Source organism: Biomphalaria glabrata, chromosome 8 (genome assembly GCF_947242115.1).
Source record: "Biomphalaria glabrata chromosome 8, xgBioGlab47.1, whole genome shotgun sequence".
Classification (NCBI taxonomy): Eukaryota; Metazoa; Mollusca; class Gastropoda; family Planorbidae; genus Biomphalaria; species Biomphalaria glabrata.
In genome coordinates, this window is record NC_074718.1 from 23,857,034 (window position 1) to 23,876,074 (window position 19,041).

Here is a 19,041-nt window from a genome sequence, read left to right on the forward strand (position 1 = left end):
ACTACACTCTAATTTGTTTACTTCCTGTTAGTCTAGATCTATCTAGATTTAGTTCATGATATCTCATGATCTCTAGACATTTAGAATAATCTAGATATGTAGATCTAGATCTATCATCTATATAAATCTAGTTTACTAAGTCTATATACCTAGATGTACATGCATAGGAAATAATCCAGTAGGATTTAGTCTATCAAAATCAAGTCTATGTGGTAGATCTAGTAGCCACATGAGAAAGTCAAGTCAAGTGTGCTCTGAGTCTGAGATGAACCATAGCCATAGTCGTTCTACGACTGAAGGAGGCCAATGAATGAATGATGATGAATGAATTGATACTAAATCAGTGATGCCCAAAGTACGGCCCGGCCCGCGACGTGGTTCCATCCGGCCCGCCGAAACGTCGGCACAAAAAGTAGAAAATCCTCCCCCTTTCAAAAAAGTTGAAAATGTATCTTTACTTTCGTTACGGCTCTCGTATTTTTCTCTGATGGATTGGTACCATGACGTTTAACGAGTGTGCGTTTATGAGTTTATGAAATGGAACTCTGAATGTAGAGTCTACCAGAAAAGTGAATGGATCTTTTTTGTTGAACATAAGTCAACATAACTGTTTTGTAAAGAAAGTCTGACTTTTTGAGAAACAACAACATATAGAGCGGCATTATTAAACAAATATGAAGGCCTATTTACCAAATATTGGGAATATTTACCAAAAAGAGATAAGAAAATAAGTTGGTGATAAAGTTAACTAAAATGTTGCTCACATTTTAAGTAGAGAAATGAAGCCATTTTTAGATGCGTAAAAAATGATATACTTTAAATATCCCAATAAATTAATGTAAGTTCTAGATCCAATAGTTTTAAATCGTTTCAGGTGAATTTTGATTTCATTTTTTAAAAGTTAAAATGGCCCGCAGGTCAAATTAAATTGAGCATCACTGTACTAAATGATAGTCTGGGTCTTGGTTTTATCATTTAAAAAAAAAATGGAGGGGGTTTTGTTATTATTTTAACTCAAAATCACCTTTTCCCTTGGCTACACTTACACTGTTGTTTGCATTATTTTTTGTTTTATAGAATTTAATTTAAGCCCTAGCCTTTGGGGGGGGGGGGGGGGGTTAACCGGAAAACCTCCCTTGGCTATTAATATATATATTATACAAAAATATTGGTTTAGAAAAAATTAATCATGGAGTGTGATAAAAGCATTTGTTTATAAAACAGATTTTCATCATTTATTGCTAGTTGACTAATGGATGAGTGTTCCTAATTTAGTTCTTATCACTACTGGTTGGTCATATGCTGGACGCTTGCGTAGTAAGTGCAGGATGATCTCTCAGCTGTAGCTGTCTCTGTCTTGCAGAAATGGACGAGCTAGCTCACATCAGTTTGCAATGATTATGCTCTAAGGCAGTCAGAAGTGGGCAATAGCCATTGGGCAGTGGACAACTGGGGTCGGATACTAGGCAGTAGGTGTTGTGGACACTGAGCAACAGTCTATGGCCACTGGATCATAGGCAATTAGTAATGACAATGAGTTCTGGAGATGCCTCTTGGCTGACAGATTAGGGGGGTATCTGTTGTGATTGGGTCTGGTTACAGTGTGCTTGGAGATGGTGACCAATGATAGTACTAAGATTATCAGATAATTAGATAGAAATTCATTTTGAATGATATTTTCATCTGTTTTAAGTAGCCTTCTGGATTTTTATTGTAATACAGCTGTATATCAATTATTCAAATTTTTTACGCTTATTTCAGATATTGTAATTCTACAATGGCTTGTGAAGAATTTCCTAATAATTTCGATGTAGTAGTTTTGGGAACAGGTAAGGTGGTAGAATATATAATATATTCAAACATAACAATAGTATCTGTTTCAATTGTTTATATACAGTATTTTTACAAACAGTGAAAGTATAAAATATTATTTTCAGGCTTAACAGAGACAATAGCTGCAGCAGCTTTCTCTCGAATAGGGTTAAAAGTTTTGCACCTTGACAGGTTAGCCCTTTTTATTCTTTTCAATTTTTACAAGTATAAATAATATAGTTAGTTTTTAATGATTATATTGTTATAAATTTGTCCATTTGTTAAAAGACTCTAATAGGCATATGCCAGCTTTCTTCTTTTTGTAATCTTACTTCTCCATGTCAATTGTTAGACACCTTATTTATATAGGTTAGTTATTTAGCGACGCACCATAGGAGACGCATATTGAACGGGACTAGTGACGTTTGGGATATGTTGGGTTAGAGACCGGAAAATCAGTTAGCGATAGAACACTCCAGGGTAACGACGTGTTTAGTGACAGACTTCTACTGTGGCCTTTTATCAGAATAAATCTATGTGAACTTGTTCATCATCGTTGACTACATCTCTTCACTTGTTAAACAGGTGTTGTTTTGTTCTATATGTTTTGTTGGTCAACTACACGGAATACACCCGAACAATTACACCCAAACGCCTGCAGAGTAATTGGTTGACTTCAAGACAGCCTGAATAAGCAACATCACACAATATTCAAGTCTCATTACTCAACCTTCCTGTGATATTATAAAGTTCTTTTTCAGTAGCTTAAAACAAAAGTTAACATACTTGTTTTTCTTTTGAACAATTCTATTGACATTATATTTGTTGGCCTCTTTCAGTCGTAGAACACATCTGATTCATCTGGTAGAACACCTCTTCATGTGACTGGAGCCTTATTCTGGAGAGACATTCCTGTCTACATATAACATGTGTTAAGGTGGCATTCACTTTGGTGGTATTTTTTGCCATTTTTTGTTTGGCATGCTTTTCTTCCAGAGCTGATGCCAGTGCTTTCTTAGTCACCATCTCTCTTTACTTAGTGCGACTTAGGGCTATGTCTTCCCAGTAGTAAACATCAATGTCCTCTGCTTTGAGGTCCTGTTTGAGGTGGGAATGACCACTTTTTCTTGAGCCTGACTCACTGCATGCTTAAAACACTTGCCTTAAAGACCCCCATTTTGCTCATTGTAGTGAGCTTTCTTGTTTCCCAAACTCTTGGTTTGAGTCTAGCAAAGGTTAAGAATAGGATAAAATCCAAAAAGCAGGCACAAAACAAATGAACTGATTAACATGAAGGGAAAAAGGAGGAGCTCCGCTCTTTAACTGGGCACCTGCATTTTTACAAACTTTACTAACCAGCCTTTATAACTAACTGGACATAAGAGATGCTAAAAAATCTGAATTAATAAACCATGAACTGTTCAGACTATAAGTAGACACTCGCTTAGCTATGGTTCAAATCAAAGACTACACCTTCTTCTGGCAAGGCAAAGCAGAAAGTGAAGTAAGGGAACAGCGTGTTGGTTTCACATTTAAGAACACACTCCTGAACAGAGTAGAGCTGAAATGCAATGGTTCAGAAAGACTTCTGTAACTACACCTTAACACATCTATTGGACATATGACTATGATAAGTTCCTATGATCCTGTGTTGAGTTCTACATCGGAGGCAAAAGACATGTTCTATGGTAATCATTTGTCTACTCCCATTGAAATCCCAAATATTCAACAGGTTATCATTCTTTGCGATCTCAGTCTACATGTTGGATCTGACAACTCTACATTGGACAGCTTTATTAGACAATTCAGTGTCGTGAAAATAAATGAAAATGGACAAAGATTAAGTTCTGCTCACTACATTCCCTCTGCATTACTAATACCTATTTCAAGACTAAACTGCATCACAGATTATCGTGGCAGCATCCTTGCTCCTAACATTGGAAGCAACTAGATCTAATCATGGTAAGACTCAAGGGCTTAAATTTGTCAATCTTACTAGGTCCTATCAAAGTGCATACTGCAACACAGATCACTCCTTGGTATATTGTAAGATCAACTTTAAAAAAAAAAAAATCCACCATACCTAGAAGAACAGAGCACCTCAATCCAACATAAGCTATATGTGCCACCCTGATCTCCAGATGCAGTTTGTGGAATCTTTTGTGTGTGACTACAAAAATGCTCCTGGAAACACAGCAACTGAAAAATGGGAACATCTTAAGTCCATCATGCTAAAGACTTCCCAGCACATCTTCAGAAGACAAATTACAAAGCGGAATGAATTGTACAACTCTAAAACAGCTCTGTCATCAGAGCAAAGAGGAATGCATTCAATACATACATGAGATTACATTATAAACCTAAATATTAGAATTTTATAGTTTATGTTAAGAAATGTTACGAGTATAAATTTGATAAAAGTATTGTTGGATGTGTTCTATGTCAGAACACAGTACTTCTACACAATGGTGTTTAAGAAATGAGACATTTCTTCAGTTGTTTCTATAAGCTTGACAGTTAAACAACAGAGAAAATTGGTACATTCAATACTTTAGTTGTGTTTTATTGTCAAACAGACTTTTGTTCAATTTTTTATGTTAGATCTTCTTTGCACGCAAGTCTAAATAATCAACAACCTGTTGATAAAGTAGGGATCATAACCTAACAATTGGTATATCTTAGACTACTTTGCTAACTTTTTGGGGTACTTACTAGAAAGCAAAGAGGCTTTGGCCATTTTCAGTTCCCTTTCTGTAAAAAAAAATGAAAACAAAACATTCTTGTATTTTATTCCTTAAGGAATGATTACTATGGTGGAGCTTACAGCAATTTTAATTTAGATGGAATTGAGGATTGGAGAAAAGCTAATGAGGTATATATATTTTTTTTTTGCTGGCAGCAATTGAAAATATTTAATAAAAAGTAAAGCTCTTCAATTCATTATTGGCCAATGATGTGAAAGATGATTATGCAGCTAGTTGTTATGGTTGACTCTTCTTATTGCTATCACATCATAACATTTTAAATTATACTTCCAATAAATCCTAGTTGGTTTGTTTGTTTTTAAAGTTTGCTTTTAAACTTGTTCAGACCAGAAACAGGGACTGTAATGAAGATGAAGAGATTCCTGACAAAGTTAAGGATCTACTTCAAAATGGAGAAACTGTGATTAGTTTAAACAGAGATAACAAAACAGCATTCAATATCCAGGCAAGGTTTCATGTCAGGTCTGTAAAATTTACAAAACTTGACCTGAAAATTAAATGCTTTTTTTCTACACTGTTAGTTTATCAAACAAGCTTGTATCTACTATACTAAGGCTTTAATATGCAATAGCTTTAGCTTTAAGCATTGTTGAATACTATACTTGTATTTGTATACTGTCACAGGGAGAGAACGACTGAAGAACAAGCTAAAGCAGATCTCAAGTTCAACACTTTTAAATTCCCCTCTTTAAATGAACCAAATCCTACAAGTGATATCAGTCAAGAAGGTTGGCTCTTTTATTTACATTCTTTTCATTTCTTACTTTTACATTCTTATATCTTTGTAGCCTAGCCAAGTTTATTTTAAGTTCTGGACTAAATCATATGGGTAGCTCATTACCTTGCTTATATCTTTGTAGCCTAGCCAAGTTCTGGACTAAATCATATGAGTAGCTCATTATCTTGCTGAGGTGGTGCATGGGTAAAGTGGCGAATAACAGCCTCCAGCAAAGTTGTGTTTGCTTAGCGCCTGAAGACAGCTTGGAAACCATCAGCTAGATACCCCCTCCCCCCACTGGTCCACCAAAAAGACAAAAGGATTAGACCAAAGGACACTGACTGGCAATAAGAATGAAAAGTTGTGCTATACAACAGCAATTAAAAAAAAATAAATTAGTTAAAGGGTGGCTTGATATTGAGCTAGAAACATGGCTACTAGAATAAGAGTAAATTGTTTTAGCTATGAATTTCTAAAGCCCAAGAGAAACTTGTAGACATTATATATTTTAGAGCCACTTTATCACTTATAAAACATTTCACTACTACTATCAGTCTTGATAATCAAAATCTGATTAAACAATTCTGCCTAGCAGCAACACAGTGCCAAGCTAACTAACCACTAGACCATCCAAATCTAAAAAAAAAAAATCTTTCTGATCTGTATCGTTTGTAAGCATACACTCTGCCAGAGGTGAAGGATCACATTTTGCTCCCCCCTCCCCTTCCCTATTGCCGCCTTAGTATATATAACATGTGTGCATCATTCATTGTTTCATCACTTATCTTCACATTTGTAAAAACAAGTTTTAACCTTAACATTGCAGTCTTACTATCTACAGATTGAAGTGGTGATTGAGGGCTGGGCTTGTCTTCTTTTCATGGATGCTCTTTCCCCCATTCTGAGAAAATAATGCCCATGTTTACACTGATGTTTTTCAAGCCTTGAGTCTTTAGAGTCTTGCAAAACTTTAAAAAAACAACATTTGTGATAAAAGACACTGTGCAACTCTAGTTGAAATAAGTAAATACATATCTAAAAAAAATATGTAATAATGGAAACTGAATAAATAATGAATGAATTATTAATAAATTCTCATTCAAGATTAAATGTTCCCTATAGTAAATTGTGATGGTGTCACCTATTTCTGTGGCTATCAGCATATATGGGTATTGGGTGTTGACCACAATGACTTGTCATCTTTTTTGAGACAAATAACCTATATAAAACTCTGGTTCAAGCTTTCTGTCAGAAATTAAAGCTCCAATAGCTTTACCATATAGACTAAAAGCCAAATAATGCACCCTTTATTTCATCCTTTGTACAGATGTAAAATGTAACTTTGTTTTGTTCTGTACAGATGTATAATGTAACTTTGTTTTGTTCTGTACTTAATGATTCCAAAGACTTGTAAATATTTAACAATTTTACCTTGTGTAATTTAAGAGGAAGAAAAGAAAGAAGATGCTGAACAATCTGAGTCACCTTCAACTGATTCTGGAGTCAGCAGTTGTACTGAGAAACTGAATGAGAGGTTAAGCTTGACCACTACTTCTGACAATACAGCTGAGGTGTGTGAAATAAAAGATTTCAGCCAACCAGAGCCTCCCAAGAGTTATTGTGAGGATTCTCATGCAGCACAAGTGGAAAATCCTCCAAAACGTAGTGAATGGACAGTGGGAGATATTAAAGATGACTGGAGAAGATATTGTCTAGATATTTCACCAAAGGTTATTGACTTTGTCTATTCATTGAATTTAGAATGGACAGTTTACATTGCTGAAATTTAACTGAAAAACAATTATGTTAACACTTGTATTGCATTTCAGATTCTCTATTGCTGTGGTGATCTAGTAGATTTACTCATACAATCTGATGTTGCAAGATACTGTGAATTTAGAAGTGTTAGTAGAGTTCTGACAGTTTTAAACAATCTTTTGCTGCAGGTAAATATATTTTTGGGCTATCATTCTGAAATCTTGTTTATCTTGGCATGTAACCTGAATATGGCATAACAAATATAATCAATTGCTTTCCTGTATATTTTTTACACTGTCCAACTCAACTAGTAACTATTAAAAATGACAAGCTAGAAGAAATGTAATTTTTAATTGTCTAAATATGTTAACGTAAATAGCATTTTTATTTTATGTAAAAATAATTCCTAATTTTGTGTGGATGCATAGTGTATAGCACACAGCCACATCAGTAACTGTTCAAAATCTCTCTACCTCGGATTTTTGGACTAGTCTAAATTATGTCTTCTGTTTTATTGCATAAAATGGAAATTGTGATACAAATCATTTCAACAGTTTGTTTACGAAAAGCAAAAAAATCCTCTGCACCTGCCTCCTCAAATATATTGTTATAACTCTGCCATGCACACCGCCATCCAGGCTAGTGCAGAAGGTGCGCACTTCTAGAAACCAGACTAGGAAGGGTGTTTACATTAGAAAGGAGAATGATTTCCGCCCAAGTCTAGAGCCAAAGTGAAAAGACTGTGCTAGAGATAGATGTTGTTATAATGTATTTGTGATGTCCTGTGAATAAACATCCTTGTCTTGTTGAGTCGTCTCATTTTAGTTATTACAATATAAAATTCAGCATAACACAATGCAACATTAATACATTCCTAATTAATTAATTAAATTTAAGACAGACTAATGCATCAATTTGAATGTTTGCTCCATAAGCCATCGATTTTCACTTTTCCTTGATATCTCTCTCTTTATCAGTAAAAGATCAAACATTACAAAAGAACAAACTCTCCAACCCACTGCTAATATACATTTTTGTGATTGAGACTTTTTTTTTTCTTTGGCTTTTCAGGTTCCATGCTCTAGGGCTGATGTATTTAGCAGTAAGGCTGTATCTTTAATTGAGAAAAGGTTGATGATGAAGTTTTTACAGTTTGCTATAGATTATGAATCTAGCCCTCAAGAATATCAAAGCAAGTAAAAGCATTTTATTAAGAAATGTATCATGGTGACCCACTAAATGAGCTAACCAAAAAAAAAAAGTTTTAAAAGACTTTAAAAATATTGCGTGTCTGTGTTGTTTTTTTTTGTATGACATTGGTTTTGCACATTGGAAATGAAAACTTTTAGTCTTGAAGTTTTGACATTGTATTCTAGGAATTACTTTTTAAGGTTTTGTGCAAAAAAACATGTTTTGTTTTCATCACTATTTAACTTAAGAACAACTAAATGATCAAGTGCTCATATGGCATCACTATTTAACTTATGAACAACCAAGCTAGCCCATATGTGTGGTCACTTTTGATCATTAAGTGTCTGAACACACTATTTTAGTTGAAGGTTTTACACACTTACAAAAAACACATTTATTGATTGAATTTTTTTTTTTCAGATTATTTAGACAAACCTTTTATTGAATTTTTAAAATCTAAGAAATTGACACCAAATATCCAACATTATATACAACATGCAATTGCTATGGTAACAGACTCAGAACTCACACAAGTGGTAAGTAAAAACATACAACTTACTGTAAGTTAAAAATAGCACAAAGGCTAAAATAAAGTTAGGTAAAGTGAAAAAAAACAACATTTGAATTAAACAAACAAACGTTAACACTATCATTTATTTAGATATGGAAATGTGAATGAAATACAAAATAAATTGTATTTTTATTACCTTCCTTTTTTCAATCTAGGGCTTGACAAAGACCAAAAAATTTATCCAGTCATTAGGTAGATATGGAAACACTGCATTTTTGTTTCCATTGTATGGCACAGGTGAACTGCCTCAAGCTTTTTCAAGGTGAGCTACATAGATTAATCTCAGAATTTATTGCTACAATACTTGCCATATGGTGATCTTATTATGAACAAGGGGAAAATAAAACTCCATTCTACATTTGTTTAAATTAAAGTAAATCTTAGAAGTCTTGAAGTGTCTTATGTTCACATTCATATTAATAATGCTAGTATTATATTCATCTGAATGTTTATAGAAAGATAACTGAATTTTATCTATGAGAAAGAAATTGGATCAAGAATTCCTATGCTAAAAATATATTATGTGGTGGTAGAGTGGTAAAGCACTTGGCATCCAGGTCAAGGATCTTGGGTTCAAGTCCACATAAGTAGTATTATATATCAGTTCACCAGCTTTAACAGGTTCCTGACTTTTATTGGGGAAAGTACTTCCACACAACATGCTTAGCTATTTTTGATCACTAAAGTACATGATGTTTATTTTTAGCAAAGGACCATATTAGAATGTGGTTATACCATACTGCAAAACTTCTATGGATAACTAACCTAATGCTAGAGAAAAGTCAGGATTGATTACTGGGAGAGAAATATAGTAGAATTAGCTACAAACATTTATTGACTGTGATGGTGCTGAGAGGACTACACAGTATAAATCAATGTATACACCACTGGGGGGTGTTCAATGTGGCATTTAGCTCATTAGAGTCAAGTAAACTAAATGCTTATAAAATGACAAAAGCATAGCATATTGTTTTAAAGAAAGAGTTTTAAAGAAGGTCTATGAAAATGTATAATTTATTTTAATTCAATGATTTTTAACTAACTGAATTTGGCAATAAAAGTAACCACTGAAACCATATAATATTAGGTTGGTGAAAATGAAATGATAACAGATAATAAATAATCAATGTTTTGAAAGATACTATATAGCAGCCATTTGTATGAGAAACCAAATGGAAGAGGAACAAACAATACATTTCAAAAACATATAACATAGTGTTGGGAAGCAGTGCACATAAGTAGCAGTGACAAAAAGAAACATTCTAACATTCTGATATCTACTATAATTTTGTTTTTCTTTTTACTTTTTTGCCCCCAGTGGGAATATTTTTTTTTGTGGACAGCATAGCAATTTATTTTTTACAAGGGTTATATCAACTCACTCTGTCTGTCTGTCTGGTAAAAAGTTTGTACACATTTTTTCACATTTTACATTGTGTTTTCACACTTAAATTATTTTCTTGTTCTATTCAGGTTGTCTGCTGTGTTTGGTGGTATTTATTGCCTGGCTACAACTGCTACACATCTTATTGCTGATTCAGATAGAAAGTAAAACAAATATATAATATTTTTAAAAAGTGTTAATACCATTTAGTTTTAGAAGCAATGACATAAAGTTTACAAACTTTACCTACACCTAAGAGGCTTGGTCCTCTGTGTTACTCTATTACTCTTGTATGCAATGATCTGTGTCTTGTGTTGCTTACTTTTGCTTTATTCTGTGTTCAGATGCTGTGGTATTATAACTTCTAAAGGACAGAGAATCAGCTGCAGGTAGGCTAATGTATATGGAGGACTAAAAGCAATTTGACATTTTTGAGATAAGCATTTTTCTTTGTATAGATATTTGAATTTTGATTATTAAAATATTGTCTTTTGAAATGTTCAGATATGTCATAGCTGAATGTTCTTACCTCCCTCCTTCATTGGTTTTGAAACTTAATAAAAGGTGAGTCAATCTGAAGGAGTTTTTTACAAATATTTTTTCAAAGGCCTTTCTTTTGATTACAAACCAAATGAATATGAAATAAATAATGCTAGATATTTATATCTTCAATATTTCTTTTTTCAGTTTTTTTTTCTTATAATGTACACATTTCGATTAAGAATAATGATTTGATGCACAACTATTGCCATGTGATTTCCATGAGTAATGTATTAGTTTATTTACTTAGTGATTTCAACTGTACTGTGACATTAATGTATTAGTTTATTTAATTTGTGATTGTGACATTATTGTATTAGTTTATTTATTTCGTGATTTCAAATGTACCATACCATAGATTAATCCTCTTTTATTTATTGTGCAGTCATCATCAAAATTCTTTTATTCCTAGACTAATGCATTTGGGAAGGTTGTGTTTGTGAATAAGAAACAATTGTTAGGCCAATAGCTTCTAGAACTTTTGAGTTTACTGTTATTGGTGTTGATTTTAAACCATTTCTGATTACTATTTTCTTATACCAAGTAGAAAATCCATTCATTTTGCAGAATTCATTCATGTAGTAGACCAGATAAATGCTTTGTTGAAGTCCAATAAAATGCCAAATGATCATTATTAGCTAAACTGTTTGATAAGTTAACTTTTCATTCAATGAGGTATATACAAACAAATATGGGATAGATTTTACACATTTGATAAAAGTTGTTATAGAAATGAGTGTTCTCTATATTAAATCATAAAGAGATGCTTTATTTTATTCTTTCGTCTTGTTCAATTGACTTAAGAGAATGAATTGATTTACTCAACAGAATGCTCTCTCGAGCAGTTTATATTACTGATAACTCACTCCTGCCAACTGGGGACTCAGAGGTAAGTCAGAAAATCTACTTTTGGAATATCGTATATCAATTTTGTCTTCAATCATTTATTGAAATTAAAGTGACTTAAAGACCATCATCTCTAGTCTACAATGCAGTTTAGAGATTAATACTTAAAAGTAAAACACATTTTTTCTGCATTCACTTTATTTTGATGTCTGGTTTTAAAATATTTAATATTAGATTATAGATTTCCTTCTTTTAGAAAAGAAATGAGAAAGATAATATGTCAGAAAACTGGCATGGCATTCAATAAATTTTGCACCTTTGCTAGAATGGATACATTATTATGCAAATAAATTTTTTGTTAATGTTGCAGATTTTTCATATAATTAGCTAATGAGCCTGTTTGGGATGTGATCATATTTTGGATAGAAGTAATATTGTAAACTGGTATTGTATCAGTGGGCTTAGCCCAACACTATGAACAGTTTTTTAATATTTTTTGTGTGTGCAAATTTCCAGCTTTCTTTGCTTCATTATGTAAGTCCTAAAGATTCAGAGAAACCAGTGACAGTCTTAGAGCTTCCTTCATCAGCTTGTGTCTGCCCTAAAAACACATGTAAGTTATCTCCCTTTAATTAAGTTTATATAAAAAAAAATAATTAAAAACTTAAGGATAAAACTTTGAAAAATATGAATCCTGATTAACTCTTAAATATTTTTTTTTAGTTATCATTCACCTGACAACAATCAGCAATCATAATGACCCATCAGAAGACTTCAATGATGTGAGAGAAACATTGTTTGCAAATGAAGTATCAGGTGAGAGAAATTGTTTTTATATATATTCACAACTAGGTAAATATCTTTTTTTTTGTGTGTGTGACCATGTATTTGTACTGAAAAAAAACAATAGACAAGGTTCTTTTTCTAACACAGGCTTATTGATGTTATTATCAAAGTAATAATTATCACAGTTTTATAGAATATGAAATTTTAAGCTATAAACAACTTGTAATTATAAAATTAGAACCCTATTAAGTGTAAACTCAATACCATTTTTTATAATAGAAATCATGTCATATGTATTATTTATGAATTTCACATGAATGAAGGAGATTGGTTAAGTCTTTATCTGAGACATTTTATAGTAACATAGTTCCTGCAGCTAGAAGGGTAACCTTAGTTGACTTACACTTAGTAATTTTAGATTTTTAAACAAAAAAAAATGGGATAAAAATTCCAAAATGTTGTGTTATGTTTTTTTATGATATAGATGTAATGTGTTTGTCTAGAAGAACATTTTTTTTTTCTCTTTCTTTTCTTTGACAATGTATTCTTTTAAACAATAAAAAATTATATTTTTTTTTCATGTTACTGCTTCCTTTGGATAGTTATTTGAAATACTGTAAAAAAAAAAAGTTGTATTAAAAATTAAAAATGAATTTCAATGCTTTATTAGAAAATTGTTATAGTACAAATTTATGAAGTATAAACCCCCCCCCCCCCCCCCCCCCCCCAATTAATTTTTTTTTTTTTCGGCCATGTCGTATTGTTTTCTTTTTTTTTTTTTTTTTTTCCATTATATTAAAAACAATAAAAAAAAATTGTTAGTCTTTAAGTCTTTACAAAGTAATGATTAATTAATAATCTAGTTATAATTAAAATTTCTCCCTAGCGCCTACTGCTTACAAATATTTACCAAATTATTATACCTTTTTCTTATTGATTACCGGTACTTACACCTTTAACAAATTTTATTATTGGATTTCAGTCCAGAATGAAGCTACAGTCAAGCCCAAAATACTATGGTCCATCTATTTTAATCAGGAAGACAATAGCAAAGTGAAGCTTACTGAGGATGCTGTCACCAATGTGTTGGTTGCTTCTGGTGGTGGGGACCCAGGTGTTGACTTGGACTGGTGCGTGGCAGAGGTAATATTGAACTTTTGATCTTTTATCTAAAATACATTGAACTCTGACTGGGATTGATCATGTGGAAAATTTATGGAATGTGTTTTGTTCAAGGTTACATTATTTAGGATCAGGGGTGCCACTTTTCCGGAATAACCCGGAATTCCGGGTTTTGAGGGGTCCGATTTTCCCCCCTCCGGGTTTGCCTTCTACAATTTTGTTAAAATCCAGGGTTTTAGTTGATTTAGATTTTTTCGAAATTTCTGGTCATTTTCTCCCGTTAATTTTAGTTTGTTAGTTCCGATCGCGCGAGCCGCCATTTTTAAACAAAATCGACCCGTCTCATATCTCGCAATTCGCGAGACTTTCACTTTGCATGCGCACTAAGCTTTATTTACCGGTACAGTATTTTTTTTTTAGTGACAAAAAAGTGTAAACATTCTAGATCTATAGAGAATTTCTAGATCTACGGAACGCGCCTCGAATCGGCTCGATTTAGAGTCTAGATCTATTTCTTTGATCAATCTAGAACTGATCTAGACTGTAAAGTCTTGTATTTAGTATAGATATAGTCTAGAATAGTCTAGATCTACTCGCTTACCTAGCGGCTAGTCCTAGATCTAGAAATAGAAAGAAAAAAAAATTCACGCGTGAGAAATTATTATTTTTTTTCTTTCCGTGTTTTATATTTTAATATTTGTATAGGTTCCTTATAGACATAGGGCCTTAGCCTATGTCTAGACTAGTCTAGAGCTATATTGGTCTAGAGTATTATATAAGTAGGATCTAGATTTAGGATATTTACATCGTTTTTAGATCAGAACTAGATCTAGAATCAATGATTGAAGAATTAAATTAGTAAGTTTGCGTTCGCCTGAAGACTTAGACTACTTAGAGGCTAGAAAAAATAGATCGATTGGTCAATAGATCTTGATTTATACAAATAAATTATAATTATGTATAAGCAGTCCAGCACATTCTAGCCATCTAGGTCTACATTTAAATATTAGAAACTAAATCTAAATGTTCATTTTGGAGTAAATCTGGACTAAATCTCAAATCAATTTGATCTTGTTACAATAGATTTACAGGTCCATGCATGTACATTGATGGAATCAGTTTGATCAATGTTGATTAAAGTTTAAAGTAGGCTGCTTCAAATGAATAATGAGGGAAAAAATGTTAAAGAGAGAAACATCATTTAAAATAACTGTGTTTGGGGGGGGGGTTTACAAACATTGTTAATATAAAATTGTACTAAATCCTGTTAACTTGTATTACAAGCTTTATCAATAAATACACACAAGCTCTATTTATTATAATTATAGGCTTACTAATTACATATTTAAAACATGGGGGGCATATTATGATATAGATCTAGGTAGTAATTTAATACTGTTCTTCTTTCGTAAAATTTTGGTGCTTAAATTGTATATGCCGTACGTTTCAGGGTTGGTAAAGTTTAGGGTTTATGATTTCAGGGTTTGTAAAATTTGGAAATTCGGGTTTCAGGGTTTACTTGGTCTCATGGGTGGCACCCCTGTTTAGGATATTGAATCCTAAGTTTCCCTTTCAGACCTTGTGGTCTATAGAGTAAATTATGTAAAGAACACCTGTTTCTGTGGCCCACAGTTAATGAGGGTGTCATGAGGCAAGCATAACAACCAACCACCTTTACTTTTCCCCAACTAATGTTAGGTACCTATTAGAGCTGGGTGGACTCAGAGGCGCCCTAAAGATCCTGAAATTATAAATTCCAGTCTTCACCAGTAGTTGAACCCGGGACTCTGGTTCAGAAGCCAATTGCTTTACCACTCAGCCACCACGCTTCAGGTATCCTAAGCTAGTGTCCTAATAATGACTGCTCAGTGAGCTTGTAATAATTATTGCTGTTTGTGAATGAAGAAAAAGTAAGTTGGTCATTATACTAAATAAAAATGTCTATTTTTGCAGTTATTATTTCATAACTTATTTTTAAAACTGCATTTAAATCTCATTTCCACTCTTGTACTTTCAGGCCAAAGTGATATTTCACACTGTCTGCCCTACAGAGGAATTCCTCCCTAAACCACCAAACCCTGAAGATATCATTCTTGTGGATGATGCTGAGGCATCTACCAGTCAAGGGACATCAGAATACCAAGTGAAAAATGAAGAAGAAATAAGTGAGATTCAGGAAACAGTGTCAACAGACTCAGTCCAGGAGGCTGTTTAAATACTAGAAGAAAACTGACTTTTTTTAATCTTTTGATTATTTTATAAACATGTTGGACAATTATATGTTATGAATATTTTATTTTCACAATATCTATTAATAGGTATTGAAATTTTTTTTTTTCATGAAAATGATAGAGTGTGATATGTCTTTATTTGAACTTATTCTCTTATCAGTGTAATATTTAAACTTCAATGCTGGTGTAGAAATGTAATGACATTAATTTGTGTCCTTATTGTTTAGAATTAAAATTGTGTGCAATATTAAATGCAAATCAGGAATAATGTTTTTAAATAAATGTCCATGATTGTCTTATTTTTTGGGCTTGAATGAGAACTGCTTATGTGTTCATAACAAAATGTCTAAAGCCTTCGAACTTGCGCACTTAAAACACAACTTAGAAATAACAGTAGGGAATGAATATATTTTATTATTTCTCTATTTACATATCCAAGCTACTCTTATCATTTTACACATTTACGTTCAGCCAACATACTAGCTTAAATTAAACTGGAGTGATCATATTGCAAGGCTTCTATACAATACTAACAACACTGCCTGCATCACATCATTCTCTATCTTCAGCCTCTCATGAATGGTTAGTGATTAGACATACAATAGTTTATGATTATATACAGCAGTAAACTGGTAAAACATTTGTTTGTAGCCATCATGCTTAAAAAGAGACAGTTCAAAGTTAGAAACTAGTTTACTAAGAATATCTATCTACAAAATTCTAATGTTGCTATAAAAGTAATAAAATGTTGACAAGCAAAAAAAAGGATCTTAAGTAATTTTTGTGCAGGATATAACTGTAGCACAATAATTAACTTAAAAGAAGACACCATTTAGAAATCTTGATAGAAAAATGTTATTGTAGTGTAAGTATTCTTAATGTAAAACAGTACTTGAAGGAAACATTTTAAATGTACCAAAATTGGCAACTTAATGTAGACAATACTTGACATAAAACTTATTGTAGTTTTTTATATAAGTGCAAAAATTGCAAAGCTAAAAAGGTCTTTTTGATATATATATATATACCGGTATATATAAGCAATATATATATATAAAACACATATATATATATATTAGCAAAAGCTAGATGACAACTTTCCTAATCATAAAGCCACAAAACTATACAGTTATACATCATTTGTAACTATTGAAACTTCATGGGATCACATGCTTCTAATTCTATATTCTCACTTTACTTTCTTACTCTGTGAGAGATTTCTTATGTGTCTGAAAACCTCTTGAACTGGCATACATGTTTGATACAGCATTACAGACTGATGCAGCAGGATGTGGTTATCTATAGTGAATCTTTTGTACATTCAGTGTTAAATTGTTGCCAATTGCACAGTATTGGCTGTTATTTGTTGGACATTAAAGTGTTGCATTGTTTTTGAGCCCTGAGTTGTCAAGTTCTTTGAATTTGTTATGTCATGTGGTGCAGTTTGCAGAGAGCCTGGATAGTGAGAGTCATGGCAGTATTGAGAAAGTTTAGTACAATTTGAACATCTAAAGTGTTCAATAATTCAAGCCCAATCCATTAGTGTGCTTTAACTTCACTTTCAAATTATAGCATCTGGCTCTATCCCACCTCACAGACAACCACAGAATAAATATTAGAAACCTAACCAAATGTTGATCAAATGGCTTAGAACAAATATAGAAACCTAGATATGTGATAATAAACCTATATGAGCATCAATAACCTAGATCAAGTAAGGATCTAACTAGCAATGTTTAATGTGAGGTATGAAGACTGGGAATAGTTTTGGGAGCTTCTGACATAGAAATATAAATAATTTTATGATATACACAATCTGCATATTGTATGCACACAAATAATTTGATGCATTTTAGTTTAAGGTACTTCAAGCACCTTAGTTAAAGTGTTTTCTTGAAGGATGACATTTAATCTACAACAACACAAGTTCTGAAAGTTCCAGTTGTTAGTTATTGTACATGTTTACATTAGTGCTGAAGTTAAAAACAAATATACAGGTGTTAACAAAACATGAGATAGATATAGAATGACATGAAAATAAAAGGTAATAAACACCCCAATAAATAAACATGTTTTACATTACAAATATCTCAATAATTCACATTCTTCTAGTATTAAAAAAAACAAACAATTAATTTGCCAAGATAAAAAGCATTAGTTATATTCTAGGCAAAGTCAAATGTAAACTACCAGATTCAGTTTTTGAAGCTAACAAAGACTAGAACTGTCATTAAATGTCATCATTATTATCAAAAAACATGGCTATGGTTATTCTGAAAGGTGAAATACATTGCTCAACACATTGTCATCAGTTCTCAATGTAATACTAAGTTCAAATGAATCTATAATAAAGTCCAGCAATGAAAAAAAGAAACATTTAGACAAACAAAAATTCTCCTGTTGATATGAATGAAACCAGCTGATCAACAAATTTTTTTTTGAAACACACAGAAGGGTCTGAGATAATTAAATTGCGCTGTCACACTAACCAATACGTGGACATCTTCGCGACAATGACCTGACACAATAACCAATACGTGAATCTCTTCACTACAATGACCTGTCACACTAACCAATACGTGGATCAGTCACCTACCAATATAACAGTGTATTCGTTTAACAAATAAAATAATATCAACAAAGTTTTAAATGGACAGCAACTTTAATCGTCTACCTGAGACCCGTACACACACCAATAAACTATTATAAATAGAATAAAGCAAACTGGAAAGAAGAACCGCGCCATGACGTCAACATAGACCGCGTAAACTATTCCTTTTTTGGGAAAGCGTCTCTTCTTTTGTGTATCAGGATCTTTGAAGCCGTCTAGAGGTACCGTCATCTGAGGATATACATTAAAAAATTGTTATTCCATTACAATAGTGGAAAAGTAAAAAAAATTGTATTTTAGGTAATAATTAATGAATTAAATAAAGTGTAATATATTATTAATTATATAAAACTTGACTATAAAAAATGGAGTTATCTAAATTTTAACCCTTTCTTAAAATTATTTGTGCAGCCGTGAAAGGCGCGTTAACTCGACCATTTTACCGGTTTGTAATTAAGCAGAGAGGGAGGTATGTGTGTCTAAGTAGTAATGGGTCACACTGTTTGGTTCCTCTGTTTATGGTTTTATGATTAATAATTGTATGATATACTATACGAACACAGTACCAAATAAACCACACACTCCTGTTGCTCAGAGTTGAAATCAATAGCTACTATGTTGTTCTCTATTATTAAATCTAATAATATTCATTTCTCTCTATTGTGGTTAATGTTTTTTAATTTTTTTTTACCACACTCTTGAAATT

General features: G+C 32.4%; 2 protein-coding genes across 6 annotated transcripts in view; one reads left to right on the forward strand and one right to left on the reverse strand.

Annotated features, from left to right (window-relative positions):
* Positions 1 to 7: 7 nt before the first annotated feature.
* LOC106054561 (rab proteins geranylgeranyltransferase component A 2-like) lies at positions 8 to 17,120 on the forward strand. 4 transcript variants are annotated; one of them, XM_056038936.1, is made up of 19 exons: positions 8 to 26; positions 1,762 to 1,829; positions 1,938 to 2,004; positions 4,612 to 4,684; positions 4,903 to 5,039; positions 5,202 to 5,305; positions 6,742 to 7,025; positions 7,125 to 7,241; positions 8,125 to 8,245; positions 8,665 to 8,780; positions 8,971 to 9,077; positions 10,289 to 10,363; positions 10,544 to 10,588; positions 10,704 to 10,763; positions 11,568 to 11,628; positions 12,102 to 12,198; positions 12,309 to 12,401; positions 13,354 to 13,514; positions 15,511 to 17,120. In XM_056038936.1, exons 2-19 carry the CDS (start codon positions 1,778 to 1,780, stop codon positions 15,706 to 15,708), a joined length of 1,968 nt encoding a protein of 655 aa, XP_055894911.1. In that variant the 5' UTR covers positions 8 to 26; positions 1,762 to 1,777; the 3' UTR covers positions 15,709 to 17,120. The 4 variants fall into 4 exon arrangements, with proteins under 4 accessions (XP_055894911.1, XP_055894910.1, XP_055894909.1 ...); XM_056038935.1 differs by lacking the exon at positions 8 to 26 and adding an exon at positions 33 to 412; XM_056038934.1 differs by lacking the exon at positions 8 to 26 and adding an exon at positions 33 to 212.
* Positions 16,113 to 19,041, reverse strand: part of LOC106054562 (glycine receptor subunit alpha-4-like) — a 171,496-nt gene continuing 168,567 nt past the window's right edge. For both annotated transcript variants that reach the window (XM_056038937.1, XM_056038938.1), the window contains one exon: positions 16,113 to 18,566. In XM_056038937.1, the coding sequence (XP_055894912.1) occupies positions 18,387 to 18,566 (180 nt within the window). In that variant the 3' untranslated portion in view covers positions 16,113 to 18,386. The remainder of the gene's footprint in view (positions 18,567 to 19,041) is intronic.